General features: G+C 37.2%; 1 protein-coding gene across 1 annotated transcript; it reads left to right on the top strand.

Annotated features, from left to right (window-relative positions):
• Nucleotides 1-61: 61 nt before the first annotated feature.
• Nucleotides 62-18,267, top strand: TMEM237 (transmembrane protein 237; the record flags this gene model as incomplete). Its single annotated transcript, XM_083368945.1, has 13 exons — nt 62-123; nt 216-341; nt 3,645-3,676; nt 6,648-6,701; nt 7,434-7,538; nt 9,371-9,464; nt 11,457-11,611; nt 12,995-13,118; nt 14,255-14,446; nt 14,911-14,984; nt 15,890-15,983; nt 16,748-16,869; nt 17,630-18,267. 13 exons carry the CDS (start codon nt 62-64, stop codon nt 17,695-17,697), a joined length of 1,302 nt encoding a protein of 433 aa, XP_083225071.1. The 3' UTR covers nt 17,698-18,267.
• Nucleotides 18,268-18,684: the final 417 nt, after the last annotated feature.

Genomic DNA, 18,684 nt, shown 5'->3' with positions numbered 1-18,684 from the left:
TGGGAACTCGCAGAGCGCAGCAGCGGGAAGGGGAAGGCAAGCGCAGCCTTCCCGCCCGGAAATGGCGCCGCCGGCTCCCCTCCTCTTCCCTGGGCGTCTGCGGCAGGAGCGTCTGGGACCGGGGTAGGCAACCTCGGCTCTTTTAGGACTCGTGGACTTCAACTCCCAGCATTCCTGAGTCAGCGTAGCTGACTCAGGAATGCTGGGAGTTGAAGTCCACGAGTCATAAAAAGAGCCGAGGTTGCCTACCCCTGGTCCGGGAGAAGGGCGCGCTTTCGGTTGCTGGGAGGAGGTTGCCTCCGACGCCTAGGCTGCGGGAGAGGATGGAAGCGGTCCGCCCGGTGAGGGACGGAAGGGCGATTTGATTGCCGTCGGAGCCCGCACGCGGTGGCGATCGTGCTCTTTCGCGTTTGTGGTTTTTTTTTTTTTTTCCTGAGAGGATGCATCCCGGTTCAAATCGGGCTTGGCCGAAAGTGTAATCTTAGCGTCTCTCAGATTGGCGGCTTCTCTCAAAGCTGGCAGTTTCGCGGCTTTCCCCCTCCCCTTTTTCAGTTGTGGAGGAGGGTCGTTCGTGCTCACCGTAGCCCCGGTTCGTGTCCTTTTCGAAATAAGCGCGCAGCAGCTATTTGCATCGTAAAGTTACCGGTATTGTTTGGAGAAGGTTCCCCTCCGTGCTTTTGTTTGCAAAACTGACCGCTTGTTTTCCTCGTCCGGGAGTTATTTTCCGCACGTAGGACTCGCTGGGAAACGCTCGTTGTTAGACGGAAGAAATCCACCCTGGATAATCCCAGATTGGACCCAGATTGTTGGGGGCAATAAGATGACTTTGTAATAATGCCGCTGGGGGGGGGGCGAAAGCCCTAATAAGCAGGCATATACATAGAATGAAGGCTGTTGCTAAGCACATTGGTTTGTGCTTAAATTGTAAGCCTTCCTGAGTCTTCGGAGAAGGGCGGGATATAAATGGGATTAAAATAAAAATAAAAAAATAAAATAAATCCGCACGTGGCTGTAAAAGGTTCATACTTGTAATCTCCCCCCAATAGCTTATTTTACGGTATTTTAAAAATACTTTAGATTTGTTCAAACAGAGCCGGAGGGAGAGGGGCGGGGGAATTACGTACATCTTAAAACATCCTCTGTTCTCCATCAGTTTTAGTCACCCCGTCTAGAGCTGCTCCTTTCGTTCTCCGGCAGCCCGATTCTCTGCCTTATTTAATCAAGAAACTCCCCCGAATTCAGGGCGCACTTCACATCGCAGCCATTTCCGTCAGTGTAATATCACCTCCATATAGGGACGCGGTGGCTCAGTGGGTTAGGACGCTGAGCTTGTCGATCAGAAGGTCGGCAGTTCTACGCTCTGCCGCATAGCAGAGCGAGCGCCTGTTACTCGTCCCAGCTTCTGCCAACCTAGCAGTTCGAAAGCACGTAAAAATGCAAGTAGAAAAATAGGGACCACTACGGTGGGAAGGTAACAGCGTTCTGTGCGCCTTTGGCATCTAGTCATGCCGGCCACATGACCACGGAGACGTCCTTGGACAAGCGCTGGCTCTTCGGCTTTGAAACGGAGATGAGCACCGGCCCCTAGAGTCGGAAACGACTAGCACGCATGTGCGGGGAAACCTTTACCTTTAATATCACCTCCATCACTCCCCAGAAGCGGGAAAAGTCTTTAGACCTGGGGTGTGATACATTACCGCAAGAAATTTGGAATCCTGAGTTTTTACGATTCTTCGAAATCTTACCGAAGCCAGTGGGAAGGCTGCTTGCTTGAAATTGCTGTTCTGAAGAGGGATGATGAGGACGCTAAGACCAGTGCTTTCTCCTTTCTTTCCGTTGAAGAAGGTTGCCTCATTCGAGTTTTAATGCTGTTCGTCCGCTTTAGGCCTTGATGTCTCTCCCTGTCTTTTAGGAATTACTGCTTAGCTGGAATTGCTAAGTACCTTTGGCCATTAGATAATTCAACAGATCATGTATAACTCTTGATAGCAAATTCGGTGTAGTGTACAGAATTCCCTTTTAGCGCAAACTAATTCCCGTGAAACTTCATTTTCAGAATTATTATTTTTTTACCAAAAGACATTGGAAGAGATATGTTAAACTCAATTTTTACATACTTATTCCCTATCTTTCACTAGGCGTAGTATTTATTTATTTAATTTATTAAACTTATATACTGCCCTTCTCCCATAGGACTCAGGGCGGTTCACAAGGTTTTTTTTAAAAAACAATACAATTACAAAAATTAAAAACAATTAAAATGATTACATTAACCTTGAATAAATAAAAATCCCAATTAGAATCCAATTAAAACCCCAATTAATACTCTCAGTCCAGGCCAGAAAGCTCAAAGAGCCTGGTCTTCAGGTCCCGGCAGAATGAGCGAAGGTCGGGGGCGGTCCTAAACTCTGCGGGCAGCTGGTTCCAAAGGGCAGGTGCACCCACAGAGAAGGCCCTCCCCCTGGGTATTGTCCGCCGGCAATCTTACCGGCGGTACCCTGAGAAGACCCTCCCTGTGGGAGCGCACAGGAAGGGAGCTTGATGCCGTCAGCAGGTGCTCCCTCAGTTATCCCGGACCCAAGCCATTTAGGGCTTTATAGGTCATCACCAGCACCTTGAATCTCACCCGGAGGGCAACTGGAAGCCGATGCAGCTCGCGGAGCAGAGGTGTTATGTGGGAGTATTGGGAAACCCCCATCACAACCCGCGCAGCTGCATTCTGCACCAGCTGAATGAAGCCTCCGGGTGGTCCTCAAGGGCAGCCCCATGTAGAGAGCGTTAGTATAACAAAACCCTTTACTCTTGAGACACTTGAGAGGTTTGTGTAGCAGGTGCCATTGAGAACAACTTCTGTAGGGCAATTCATAATAAAATAACCTCCAGCCCTAAACTAGGTGGGGCAAAAGTTCATTGCCAGATAATCCTGGGTACTGGAGATTTATTTTTAGTACAGTACAGGATTAACAAGACTCATTGTAGATTTATGTCCGGTTTCCTTAGTTCATATGTAACCTCACTAAGGGGATATGGGTAAGAAGCAAGTGGTAAGTTCTGTTTTGAATTGTTAAACATTTGTGGGGTTTTTTTTAAAAAAAAATTAGGATAAAAACTATGCCTAAGTCTAGCTTCATTTTTGGTTCATTCATTTTTGGTTTCATTTGCACCATAAAAGATCTGATTTCAGAACTGTCTCATTGTTTTCATGGGTAGAGAATACAGTTCATTGAACAATAAAAGGAATGAATTTTGACTTTTTAAAATATGTACATCTTGATATATCTGGTTACACATTGATTCAATTCCATTGCTTATTTCAGTGGACCAAAGAAAGTTATTGTGCTTAGACAGGCTTTTCTAAAACTATGTTATGAATAGTGCTACTGCTCTAAAATTGATGTTTGTAGTTTTTTTTAAAAAAAACTTGCTGGTTTTGATTATGCATTATGTTATATACTTTGCTAGTGAAGAGATTTGTGAGGCTAAGTGTAAAACCTTACACTAGAGTATATCTGTTTAAATAAATCTGTTTAAATAAATAGTGGCCCACTTTAAACAAGGTTTACAGTCTTATAATACAGTTGTTGATATTCTAAAATAAGTTTTTTAAAAATATATATTGAGTTGTATATTTTTATATATTGCAGCGTCCACCCCGGATTCTTCCTCCAGTACCAAGGTAAAATTATAATTTACTGCAAAAATACAATGGGCAGATTAAGAAATTTCAAGGAAGCTATTAGTCCTTAACTTTTTTTGTAGCTATTACTTTTATGTTGGTGAATTTTATTATGTTTTCCAAATTTAGTACTACATATATTTTAACATTAACATTTTATTTTATATTTCCAATTTCATGTAACTTTGATTTGGAAAATATTAATCCAAAGTGGAGAACAAGGTGAGTACTATTCATTTTCCCCATTTTTTAAAAAAATATTCATTGATTAGTTTGCTGTTTTAACTTGTGAGTGGTCCAGAGACACATGAGATGGGCAGCTCTAAGAATTTAATCAAATTGTCATCCAATATTTAATTTAACAAATATAGTTAGTTTTCAGTGGCAAACAGTACTATAGTTTTCAAAAACAATAATGGTTGTCTTTATTATTACAACAAGATCATATTTTTAGAACAGACTTTTAATTGTATGGAGAGAATTCATTGTAATTTATTGTTGTAGAGTGTTTGTTTGTAGAGTCTTTTGTGGCTCTTTATTTATTTATTTATTTATTTATTCAGTTTATATACCGCCCTACTGCCAAAGGACTCAGGGCGGTTTACAAGGCCAAATTTAAAAACAATACAATATAAAATTAAAATAAAATTAAATAAAGTCTAGCCCCAAAAAATTAAAATCACAATCTAAAAACATTAAACCCCTCAGTCCAGACCAGATAGCTCAAAGAGCCAGGTTTTTAGGTCCCGGCGAAATGAACGAAGGTCGGGGGCAGTCCGGAGTTCCATTGGCAGTTGATTCCATAGGGCAGGCACGCCCACAGAGAACGCCCTCCCCCTGGGGATCGCCTGTCAGCAATCCTTGACCGGCGGTACCCTGAGGAGGCCCTCCCTGTGGGAGTGCACAGGACGATGGGAAATTGACGCTGGCAGCAGGTTCTCCCTCAGATAATCCGGGCCCATGCCATTTAGGGCTTTATAAATATTGTAGATATTTCATTACCTAACTAGGTAAGGTATCATCAGTGGTAATGAGTGTGGTGTGTGCTCCTTGATTATACACAGTAGCTTGCCTTGGCAGTGTTGGGAGGAAAATTATTTTCTCCTTGGTAGTGCTTTGATTAGTTGTTTTCTGTTTGATTGTTTGTCTGCTGTCTTTTTGTTTCCTTCTGTCAGACCCAAACAACCAAGAACTATACAATGAGTAACTTATCAGTACAGTTAGTCCTTGACTTGCAACAGTTTATTTAGTGACGGTTCAAAGTTACATCACTGAAATAATTGACTTATGAGAGTTTTCACACTTAAGACCATTGCAGCATCCCCATGGTCACATGATCAGAATTCAAACACTTGGCAGCTGACTAATATTTATGATAGTTGCAGTGTCCTGGGGACATGTGATCCCTTTTTGTGACCTTCTGACAAGCAAAATCAATGGGGAAGCCAGATTCACTTAACTGTGTTACTAACTTGACAACTGCAATGATTCACTTAACAACTGTGACAAGAAAGGTCATAAAGTGGGACAAAACTCACTTAACAACTGGCTCATTTAGCAACACAAATTTTGGGCTCAACTGTGGTCATAAGTTGAGAACCATCTGTAATTCTTTTATTATTTGCCTACAAACAGAATCTTGCCAGATCAAGCAGTTATCTGTAATGTACTGTGTGAATTCCTAGGGAATTCATGCTCTTTTCCTGCCCACCAGACATTCCAACCTCCACTGTCTCATTACTGTCAACCATCCAACTAGCGAACTCAAAATTAAGGAATCTTCAAGGTTTTGAAGTGCCATAAAAGATAAACTTTATGGAATACACATCTTGGAACTGAAGAAGCAAAACCAGCTCTGGTTTTCCTGGATGAAAATCTGCCTAGTTAACAATATCTTTCCCCCCACCCACCGAGTGTTCCAGTTGCCCAACCATGTCTTTGGTTTGTTATGAGAATGGTCCACGTCTCTGTCAGACACCTGCGTTAGTGACCTTGGCATCCTTGAAGGCTCTCACAGACCATGGATCGCTTCTTAGACTCCTGCTTCCTCTCCACCCTTCCTGCGTTTCTATGGCAGATTGAGTAGCGATAGAGATTAGCAGGCATCTTAGCAATTCAACCTTGACAATTACCTTCTGAGAAAGAGCCTTGTGCTCCTACAACTCCAGACTACATTCCACCATATCTTAGCAAACTCAAAAGCCAGATATGCTTAATGATTACATAATTCATTTAATGACCAATAAAACTGAATATCATTCACTGAACAACTGCTTTGCTTAGCAATGGGCATCCTGGTCCCAACTGTGGTTGTAAGTTGAAGGCTACCTGTAATGATGTTACCTAATCAGGTAATGAAGCATCTGCAAGCAAATGACCAAGCACAGATAGCACCAAGGATTTCACAGTTCATGAGCTACATATATTCCCTTTTGTTACCTATATCAGCAGGCCCCAACCCTTGTGGCATTGGGCTGGTTTCGTGAAAGACAATTTTTCCACAGACCAGGATGGGATGGTTTCAGTTTTGCTCGTCACCCGCTCACCTCCAGCAATAGGTGATGCAGCCTGGATCTTAACCGGCCATGGACCGGTAGAGGAAGTGCACCGCATATGTTGTGGTAGCATTAGAAACAATTAGTCTGGAAGCAGTATAGGAATGAAGATAAGGTTAAAAAAAGAGAGAATATAACTAGAATGAATGCTTTTAATTATTCATAAATAACCTGAAGTTTAAGATATTGAGTTAGCCAAGATTCTAGAATATTTAGGTGGTTGAAATGAAAAGAGGCACATGAAGTTCCAAAATCATATCTCCAAGCTAGGAGTGAGCATTAAAATGAGTGGACAGTTGTAAATACTCAACTAGATAATGCACATGAAATAGTTTGAATAATGTACCTAAAACATTATACATATAATAATGTACGTTTACTATTATGGCACTAATTCTTGGCTTCTGCTTTTGCAGATGAAATTCCTCTCAGTCGTCCGAAAAAGAAAAAAGTTAAGAAAAACTCATTAGGTAAGAGGATGATTTAGTTAAGGCAATTTAGTATGAAAAGGGTTAGAGGATTTAAAGGTGCAATTTATGAATGGCTACTTAATGCTGGATTATAGTTATAACTTGAGCTCCATATAGTTTATGAAGGTTATTTCACATCTTCAATTAGTTTCATAAAAGTAGTTTCATGTTTACTGAAATTTTATAATACAGCAATAACACTTAAGACTTATATACCACCCTCAGGGCTTTATGGTGCACTCTGGGCTATTTACAGTGTACAAGCATTATTTGCATATTGCCCCCAACAATCTAGGTCCTTATTTTACCAACCTTGGAAGGATGGTAAGCTGAGTCAACCTTAGGTCCCATCAGGATTGAACTCCAGGCTTTGGGCAGAGTTAACCTGCAATACTGCCTTTTAATCGCTGCGCCACCAGCAATATACACACAAGCAGCTAAAGGTAGTACGAAGGTAAATACTAATGGCTGCTGGATCACATGTTTGTGATTTCTGACATTCCCTGCAAGCTTCCCACAAGCAAAGTATAAATGGAATAAAAAAAGTCAATGGATAGGTTGGCAAGAAGTCACAAGTTGCGATCTCTTAGCAACTTGCATGTTCCTTGCTTAATGACTTAGCAAAGTACTTTACAACCATGTCACTTAGCAATAGCAATTGCAGTCCCCATGTCATTATAACCTGCCATTATAACAGTCAATACTGACTTGATGACACATAATCCATTTTAGATGGCTTTGGTCAAGTTGCTGTATCTGAAAGCAATGAGCCTCTGACCTCTGAAACACAGGATGTTCCATCTCAGAAGAAGCGCAGGAAAAAGAAGGCACCTCTAGGTATGTACAGAATTTTGAAAACAATTTCAGCAGAGAATACAAGCCAATGCAGCACATCATTGCTATTTATTAGAATGGCTATAAAATGTTTTTAAATGGTTTATAATAAAAAATGAAATTTCAATCTAAGAATATTAAAATGTGATCTGTTCAAAGAGATGTTTTTTAGAGTTAGAAAGCTAAAAGTCATAGAAGGCTTGAAATGTAAGAATCAGCACTTTGTATCCCATTTGGAAATAAAACAGCAACCAGTATAAAACCTTCCATATTGATACAATATGATCTAAGTTTTATGTCCTTGACTTCTGTATTAACTGAAGTTTCCAGAACTTGCCCATAGTTAAGGCTGAGTGATATCAGTGTCAGTAGTATCTTCTTATGTCAATTTTCCGTAAGTAAAATTAAAGTTGAAAGTAACCAAAATACACTCCAGATTCAGAAGCACTCTGAGACAAAAGCCCATCTCCTAGAAATGTGAAGCACATTTAAAATCTTAAACCGTGATTCGTTTATCGTGAGCATCTCTGGTTATCTGTTTTAGTTTGTTATCCCATATACAGCCCATTATTGACTGCAATCATTCAGCTGTGTCCCAGATGTGTTACCTGGAGATGTTGCAAAGAAATAAATTGGATATACTGATCTAAAATGGCTAATGATCTCATTGAGATGCTTTGTATAGACACTGAAAGCATTGGAGATAGTATAAAACCCAAGGAACACCACGAATTCGTTTCAAAGAGCAACTGTGTCCAAGCAACACTATTTTAAGCACATGCCTGACAGATAGGAATGGAATCATATAAAATATGTAATACCCTTAAGGTAATTTAGAAGGAAGCCAACTATATTGCTCCCTTACCATTTTTTTGCATAACATGGTTATGGAAGTACTCACAATACTGTACAGTTTCTCATAGGTAAAGGTAAAGGTTCCCCCGCACATGCGTGCTAGTCGTTTCCGACTCTAGGGGCCGGTGCTCATCTCCGTTTCAAAGCCGAAGAGCCAGCGCTTGTCCGAGGACATCTCCATGGTCATGTGGCCGGCATGACTAGACGCCAAAGGCGCACGGAACGCTGTTACCTTCCCACCGTAGTGGTCCCTATTTTTCTACTTGCATTTTTACGTGCTTTCGAACAGTTTCTCATAGTGTCTGACAATACTGTATCACATAGTAAAAAAATAATAAAATCAGTGGTAATGCATTTTTAGTTGCTTCGGCAGTCTTGAAATGTCTAATCTTAGGATAAAAGAAAATAAAGATACTGGTTTATAGCAAAAGTGTTTTATGATTTTTATTATGAAATGCACAACAGCTGTAGTGTTTTTGGAATTAATTTTTAATAGAGCAAGATGACATTTTCCAGTTGATATATGACTAGGAAGATACATATCCAATCCAAAATCACTTATAAAACATACTGTTTGTGTAAATCATTACCTCTTAGCACAATCTACGTTACAGAGTTATTTATATTATATCTCACTTTTCATTTGGAACCCAAGGCGATAAATATGGGGTTCCTGCCTGATGAGAAAAACTTCTTGAGGAGGAGATACATGTACTGCTCCTTATTAGAAAGGTAGGAAATAAATGTACTGAATACCTTTTCTATGTGGTTTCTGGAATTTGAGAAACGTTTAGTGTATTTATTTCCTTTGATCTAAGGACCCTACAAGTATATCTTCTTCACACAATTATTCTTGTGAAGAAGAAAAAGAACTCCATTATTGCCAAAGGAAGTGCTTGCTCTCTTAACCATTTCTTCTGGAACTAAGGCTACAAATAATGTTTTTACACAGCACAAATTTTCTTGTTTTCCATTTTCAGAATCTGAAACATCATTTACTGAACAGAATGGAAATGACGTGGATCCTTCACCAGTGGAAGAAACCGTAACTCGAAAACAATGGAAAAGAATAAAGTGAGACATTCCATTTTGACTTCCATATTCTTTCTGAAGTAACAAGCTTTACAATTTGTTGTTTGACAGTAAAAGCTGATGATCTTTTATCCCAGTTATCTACATCTCTCGCTCTGTGTGTGTGTGTGTGTGTGTGTGTGTGTGAGAGAGAGAGAGAGAGAGAGAGTTGTGTATAGAATTTCGGAATGCTTAAGCTCTTCGTGTCATTTATCTGTTATTCTCATGCAGGGCTATAACATTTGATTGATACACTGATATTGCAGTGAAAGCTGAAGTTTAAGAAAGGGTTTTATTCAGATTTATGAAATGAGACTAGATTTGAATATTTTATTCACAGTTTAGTATTAATTCCCAAGTATGCCTGCCCAAAGATTTTAGTAAATGACATGTGTTTGAGTATTAGTAGCTTGGGTTGGTAGTTGGGCTGTTGGTTTGATCTCTGAGCTTGGCAAATTGGTAAACATTTTAGTAAATTTTTAACTCTTTTCAGGGAACAAATAAACAATTCCAAGCCAAGAAACACATTTAAGATAATTTAGCATCCTCATTCAGGGGCAAGAGGGACTTTTCCATGTATGAGTTGGTTTTATTATGCTCCTAGATTAAGTCATGTTATTCTATGTATGCCAGTGTCCCTAAATGGATAGTCATTCACAAACCATTCTGTGATGTCTGTAAAGTTAATAGCATGCATACTTTGTTGAAACACATTTCTATCATTTTGACTCTTGGAACAAAATTTGAAAGTATATGATGTATAGCCAAAATGCAGAGCCAAAAATGCATATTTCAATGCAACCCTAAATATATTCAAGATTACAGGAAGCCTGTTGGAATTGTTTATTTACATCACTTAAAAGACAAAAACTCCTCCTACTCAATACTACTCCAGAAAAATAGAAAATAAAAATCATGATTTATTAACTTGTATGGAGCTTGACACTCAATGACCCTGGGGAGCTCCCAACAAAGAAATCACAATAAAGTTCATGAAATATAAATATAATATGCAAGAGATAGCAAGCACAATGTAGCGAAGGTCTCTGTCTGTCTGTCTGTCTGTCTGTCTGTCTGTCTCTCTCTCTCACACACACACACCACCCACCCCTTCATTATTTTAGACAAAAAAGAGGGACATTCAGTTCTTCGGAAGGACTTCCTTCCCAAAAGCAGGCACTGCTCCAGAGAAAGCATCCTTGGAGGGTCCTGACAGATTTACTCAAAGCACGCCAACTCTGCAAGATGAAATTGGCCAGACAGATGCCAAGACATCAAGCAACCAAGCCCTATCTCTATCGTTAACCAGAATTTTTCATTCTTTCCTTCTTTCTTTTACAGTGACAGGGTGAAATGCAATATGTCATACTTAACATTGTGTATCATGTTTGATTCCTATAAGTTTCTGATGTGGGAGCATATACTTTGGATCATCTTCTAGTTCACCATAGTTGCCAGGTCCAAAACCAAAGATATTGCGATTCTTCCAAGCTGAGTTCTTTATTGTTTCACACCTATAGATAAAATCTTGCCAGACTAAGTACTCTATTTAATCTGCATCTAAAATGTGAGCTATTAGGGAGGGACTGTCTTCACCCTCTTCCTTTCACACCAATCTGGGCTGAGTTGCTTCTTACTCCTCTGGAATGTATCCCCTTCTATTCTATGAATCCACCTTCTTACTTTATTCCATCACAGTAGAAGAGCACTGATCATCCTTTGAGAAACATAAAAGCTCTGTGGATTTGAAGGGAGAAAGAAGGTTTGGAAACATCTGCGTCTTTTTCTGAATCTGCAGTTTGCAAATTTAGGAAAAATTGCATTTGATTTAAGCAGGTGCCAGATGATGTTTTGTACTCACCTCTTCACATTTAACGTTTTCCTCTTTGAATGCAGATTGTGGCACAACCCTAGCAAATATATGATACAGGTATACCCTGAGTCACTAACATTAAAGAAGAGAATGACCGTCCTTTTTCTTTGCTACTATATTAGGAAAACCCGGCCTGCAGAAAGTTCCAGTGAATTGTGTGTGGAGGATGAAGATATAATTGAGGATGAGCAAGTAAAAGGCACAGAAAAACGTTCTGTGTTTTCTGCTCCTACTGGGGTTAGCCAACCTGTTAGCAAAGTGTTTGTTGAAAAAAATCGTAAGTACTTTGTTTTACAACAACAAAATGTTAGTATATTTGAACAAATATGGTAAACTCTCATCTTATTATATCTTGAAGTAATTATTTTCTTTATTAAGATTATGTCTGTCTGTCTATTCATTCATTCATTCCATCAATCAATCCATTTCAGGGCCACTTAGTAACTCTGGCATCTTATAATTTAAAAAATAAAAAATAAGAGAGAGCATGGTGGACCATAAAAATAAAACTAAACAAAACCAAAAGGGGTTTATGCTAACCTATCTCAAGGCCTGAGAGAACCAGAATTTTAGTAATTTCTAGAACATCAAGGATGGGGGGTACATGAATAAATATCCTTTAAGTTGAATTTATAGTACTTCAAAATGTGCAAGCACATCCTTAAGTATGACTCTTTTGAAACTCACTCCACTGTATCTTATCTCATTGTATTTTCTTATGCTGATGCTCATACTTTGATATGGTCAATTGACTATCAATAAATATATCATATTAAAACTCATACAAACCTTACATAAAGTATCTGTGCCATCAGACAACCCTCACTATCACTTGATTTTAAAAAGTGCAGGAACTTATCCTAAAAGTCATTGTTGAAAGAAAGTTTAAAAATCTGATTTAGAGAATTTGCCTTTGTGCCATTTCATTTTCTTTTGAAAAAAATTGCGGAATTTTTGAGGGATATCCTTCTCCACCTAATGCATTATTATGTTCATGCTGTTAGAAATAGTATATAGTCTGACATCATGAAAATTTGAAGAATATATTGTTTTTGTAAACCACCCAGAGCTACTTATTTTTATTTATATAGAGAAATAATATCTCATATTTAGGATTCTCTCATAGATGAGATGAGTGGTGTAGAAATGTAATAAGAAGTAAATAAAAATAATAATTTAGTGCTGCTAATTAAAAGCTTTGTAACATTTCTTGATATTACTTTGTGCCTTAACTTTCTCAAATGGGGAAAGGTGTCTGAATTTCCATTTGTCCCAGAAGTTGATATACTAATTTTAATACTTCATTCAGATCCGTTTTTTCCATTCTTTAATTATGACTCAGATTAGTAGAACCAAAGTGTTAAGAATTCAGCTATTAGGCTGAAAAGGGGGCTTCTGATGACTGTAGCTACCACCAAATAGTCATCTTGTAGATAAGTTAATTTTCACTGAAGTCAGTTGAGTTTGCTTTCAGATGACATTCCTGATATACAGTAAGAGCAGCAATGAGTTTGTAATAAAAAGTCTGTATATGTATGTAGTCTCAATTTACACTCTCACCAAAAAATTATCCTGAATTTTTATGAACAAGTATAGTAATAGGAAGCTTTAACAATATTTTTCTTACAAGCACTTAACATTTTGGGTTTTTTTTCCTAAGGGCGTTTTCAGGCCACAGATCGCAAGGATTTGATTAAAACTACTGAACATGTTCAAGTGTTTATGGATGTAAAGGCTTCTTGGACTACTAAGGATGTGGCACTTTCAGTTCATCGTGGTTTTAGGTATGAAATTATTCCCATTATTGGCATCGTTAAAAATGAACAAGTGATTAAAATGAATAAAATGTCCAGTGATGCCTTCTCCTAACTTTGGAATCAGATTGTCTTTCTTTCCACCATCTCTCTCTGTCATGATCTCATGTACACTTGAAATGTTGATTCACCGAGATGCAGTTGTTTACTAAACTTCCTGAGATTTCACTTCACAATGCAGGTGAGCATCTACTTAGCAATCAACTAACCTTGCTTTAGAGCTGTGTAGAGGAAATATGTTCCCCTGCAGGTCCCACTCTATCAATATAGCCCAAGCTAAGCAGACTTTAATTTAACGTTATAGTTTTGGCTTGGTAACAAAACTCGGTTTTAGGGCTTAAAACACAGAGATGTATGTGAAATTTGCAACTCAGCACTTCACCATAAAAGTTTTTTCTATCCATATACTGTGAATGTGCCTGCTGACTCTTGGCCAATATAACTTTTTCTGAGCTGGAACATCTAATAAATTTAAGACTATTTACAAGACGTTCTGTTTCAGGATATATTAACAGAATCTCATCATAAGAAGCATACTTCCATTGCATCTTAATTCTTCCCATTTGTCCTTCTTAGGATGTTTGTCTGATAGTTTTAATGTTTGGCGCTTGCATAATCACTGTAATATTCTGCACAGTGAGTTCAGTCACATCAAATAAATAGTCTTTCACAACAATTAACATTCTGGTAATTTCTTCAGAAAATGACAGTAATTGATATGATGATTGGCCTCCACTTGTAATTATTTCTTATAAATGTTATTTGCCACCTACAAAAATATTTGAATAGAGATTTATTAATTAATTTTTTTGGTTTTGAGCATTACTCTGTGAATTGAATAACTTGAATATTGGTTAATAACTTGAAACTTGAATACAAAAATCCCTATCGCATAAGTGAAAACTACTGACAAGGCAAATTCGGAGGCTAGAATTTGAATTTAATTCACTAAATTCTGAATTTAGGGAATTCTGACTTTCTAATTCATTGGAGACTGAATTTAAGATGGTGGACATAAAGGTTCTTGTAAATCTGACATTCTGAACATTTAACTCTGTAAGATTTGTAAAAGTTTAATTTTTTATTCATATGCTTTCTTTTATTAGGGTAATTGGATTTTTTACTCACGGCTTTCTTGCTGGCTATGCTATATGGAACATCATAGTGATTTATGTTCTGGCAGGAAATCAGTTTTCAACCCTTTCAAATTTGCTACAGCAGTACAAGACTTTGGCATATCCTGCTCAATGCCTCCTTTATTTTTTACTTACAATTAGTACCGTTTCAGCTTTTGACAGGTATTTGTTCATTCCTCTGTCTTGGTGACAATGCCTATGATTCATTGTGAAGTTATCTTATTAATTGAAACCATGATTAATAGCTTAAGCTCTTGACATATAATTGTAGCAGTGCAGATGTTTTTCTGATGTTTTTTTAAGATATTAAGTATGGAAACTACACTCAAGCCGGAATGATTTGCATTGTGTTCTGTTAGTTTCTTATACTTCCTACTTTTGAAATTCTTTATTCTTTTATTAAAAAACTTTTATTATCAATATTTCTGAACTGGAGACATCTAGTTTAACCAATGATACCAACACATGTTAATTATCCTGATGAAATAATTGGCCCCTAGATCAAGGTTTGAGAGAACATCCTATTTCCTTAACATCAGTGGATAATTTCTTATGAGACATAGCAGAACAAAGTCAATCAGTTAGTGGCTCCTTTTAATTAAATCAATTTAATACTCATTTTTCAGAATCGATTTGGCTAAAGCAGCAGTGGCAATACGCAGTTTTCTTACATTGAATCCAGCAGCAATTGCTTCTCTCAGTGAGTAAACAGCATTAGCTGACCAATAAGCATTAGCTAATTATTTCAGTTTATGCTTTAATTATATTTTCATTCTGATCTTACGGCTTTATTCTTGTTTCCACATAGTCTTCTTATTGTGTATTGTAAAAAGGCAACCATTTCCATACAGACTACCAGTATATTTTGTTAAATAAAAGTAATGCTAGGAGGGTCTAAGCTGGTTATATAGATATTTATAACTTGATAACTCATAAACTAATTTTGCAGGTTTGTATCTCACAATTCTGTATCTGTCCTCTAAATAGACTAAGGTGCAGCAAGTTTATTTTCTGATATAGGACAGGAAACAGCAGTCTGAATGCTATCAGAAGTATTTTACTGTTTTGGAATTCCTGAAAGGGAAAATCTAGGCAGTGATCAAAGAATTTGGGAAGTTGTAGTATAGTATAATCATTTTCACAGGTTTTTTTTAAATAAATATTTTATTTTCTAGTTTTACAGTCAAATGTTTAATAAATAACATGTTGTCTAGATCCATTAGTAATTCAGTGATCTATATTAACTTCTTCAGTCTAGATCCAATATTACACCATCAAAAAGGTCACCTTTTGCAACCTTTTGATAAGCAAAATCAATGGGGAAGCCAGATTCACTTAACAACCGTGTTACTAACGTATCAACTGCATTGATTCACTTAACTGTGACAAAGATCTTAAAATGCAGCAAAAGTCATTTAACAAATGTCTCATTTAACAACATAAATATTGGGCTCAATTTTGGTCATAAGGTCGAGGACTACCTGTATGTACTCTGGTGAATCAGATTCATGGAAGAAACATAAGGATCAAACATGTTAATATGTATTGTTAACTCTTCCAAAAATCTGGAATATCTTAATAATAAACATTATTCGTTTCTTCCAGTGTATTTTGCTGCTCTTATCTTGTGCCTGAGCCAACAAATGACAAGTGACAGGATCAACTTCTTCACACCACCTTTAGAAAATGATAGCCTTTGGTAAGAATTATGGACTTTTTTTCTTTTTAAAAGACAGTTAATTTAAGGATATCTTTACTATGTACAGTCATGGCCAAAATTGTTGGCACTCCAGAAATTTTTTCCAGAAAATCAAGTATTTCTCACAGAAAATTATTGCAAGAACACGTTTTGTTATACACAGGTTTATTCCCTTTGTGTGTATTGGAACACAACAACAAAAGGGAGGGGAAAAAAGCAAATTGGACATAATGTCAAACAAAACTCCAAAAATGGGCTGGATAAAATTATTGGCTCCCTTTCAAAATTGTGGGTAAACAAGATCGTATCAAGCATGTGATGCTCCTTTAAACTCACCTGGGGCAAGTAACAGGTGTGGGCAATATAAAAATCACACCTGAAAGCAGATAAAAAGGAGAGAAGCTCACTTAGTCTTTGCATTGTGTGTCTGTGTGTGCCACAGTAACCATGGAGAACAGAAAGAGGAGAAGAGAACTGTCTGAGGACTTGAGAACCAAAATTGTGGACAAATATCAACAATCTCAAGGTTACAAGTCTATCTCCAGAGATCTAGATTTGCCTTTGTCCACAGTGCGCAACATTATCAAGAATCCCATTGAACACCTGTGGAGAGATCCTGCAATACTTTTCTGTGAGAAATACTTGATTTTCTGAAAAAATTTCTGGGGTGCCAACAATTTCGGCCATGACTGTATGTATAAAACTGAAAGTTTTATAACTAATAAATGCATGATTCTCCTCTCTCCCACACCAACTCCATCCAGGATTTCAGATGAAGAAAAACAGATTCTTCAGCCTTGGATTGTGGTTAATCTTGTGATAGCTATTCTTGTTGGGATCTCCTGGTTCTTTTTGTCATACCAGCCACAGATGGATCACAGTGAAGGTACAGAAAAAGAAGATAGATTGTAATCCATTAGAATATGGGACTCACCTTAATAGATTATCTGAATGGCAAATTGCTGATTCTTTCCTAAACAATTTTAGATCACGGAAGTTACTAGGGAAAGGGAGAAGATAGTATGGCAGTAATTTCGATCATTAGTCACAAGGAAAGGAGCAGCAGAAAAAAGCGTTAGGGGAGAATATGGGAATATATTTGAAGAGACAGTAGTACTGCAAAATGACTAGAGAAATTAAATTGAGGGATTGTCCAGCAATAAATAGAATTCAGTATCTCAGCTTGACTATTGCTATAAATGCATTTAACAAGTACATATTTTAATTTGTATTTTATATTTTATGTTGTTTGCCTTATTTTAATTGTGATACTTCTGACATTTATAACATTTAACAGGTGTTATTCCCTTGTTAACAATACTGGTAAATATATTGAGAACAAAGCGTTAATAATTTTAAGGACTCTTAGAATGCCGAGTGACATATTTTTCAGCTTGGAAAAGAGAGGTTTTTTTATATGTACAATAATCTGAAGGAGTCTACATATGCAAATAGGGAGTCCTGATGCTAAGGTTTTCTTTCCTGTTTCCCACAAACTTGCAACCTATTCCCCAGTTGTAATATTTTTAGAAGACCATGTTTCCTGGTGGAAGGAGGAAATGGGGGAATTATTTTTAATGGATTTTATTGTACATATATTTTTCATTATATTTTGGTATCCTATGATAGTTTGTTTTTTCTTGTAGAGATGATGTTTAAGGGTGAAGAGGAAGAATATCCCCTCCCAGACACAGAAGCTAAAGTGTCTTCTTAGCACAGGCAACTTCTTCAATTTCATAAGATGCTTCAGTCATTTATACTTGCATGTAATATTTTTTACACTTTTTAAACATTTAATTTGAATGAATTTTGTAATTATGCTATTTACATGTTACAATAATACAATACAAAATCATTTTTCTCAATCAAGTTATTTTCTATGGATTTTATGCAACTTTCAGTGAAGAAGATAAAAAGAAAAAATTCTCCATGGCGTATTTGTTCATTCCTGATTGTCTATATTTTGATATTCAAAAGTAATTGAACTCAGTGGATATTTTGTTAGAGGCTAATTTATCTTTGAATACCTAATTAAATTCAGGGTGGGTTTTTTTAAAAATTAAACTGCTGAAAGTTTTTGTAGAAATAATTCCTAATTAAACTTTGAAAAATTTATAAATTTATCAATTTTTGCTGCTTCATTGTGTCATATTAAGGTTTCATGTATTCACAAATTCATTATAGTATATAAACATGTGGTATGTATGTAATGGTACACTTACATCTCTGTTACAAAAATGGATTTGTGCAACAAGAATTTATCCTTTAACTCATCTACTTAACATTCTCTTCCCGTCTTTGCAGAAATATCCTTGAATCCTTTGTGATAAAGATATGCAGGGAGACTACATCAAGGGGTATTTTGATTCATTAGCTATCTTGCTCTTTTCTAGAAGGATAATCTAGTTGTAATACTAGAAAGCTGGTATTTTATATGAGGATGCTTGTTAGATAGGTTTTTGGGGGATCTAGTGTATCTATGTAAAACCTATTAGAAACTAGACAATCTATGACTCATTGGCTCATCCTTTCAGAGATACTTCCTTATCAAATTCATCAATGACTTCAACAGGGAAGATTTTTTTTAAAATTCCATTTATATCCCGCCCTTCTCCGAAGACTCAGGGCGGCTTACAAGCTTAGCAGTAGCCTTCATTCTATGTATATGCCTGCTTATTAGGGCTTTCACACACACCCCCAA

The sequence above is a fragment of the Vipera ursinii genome (genome assembly GCF_947247035.1).
Source record: "Vipera ursinii genome assembly, chromosome: 1".
Lineage (NCBI taxonomy): Eukaryota > Metazoa > Chordata > Lepidosauria > Squamata > Viperidae > Vipera > Vipera ursinii.
The sequence above is the reverse complement of the archived record's forward strand: the minus strand, read 5'-3'. Positions and strand labels throughout refer to the sequence as shown.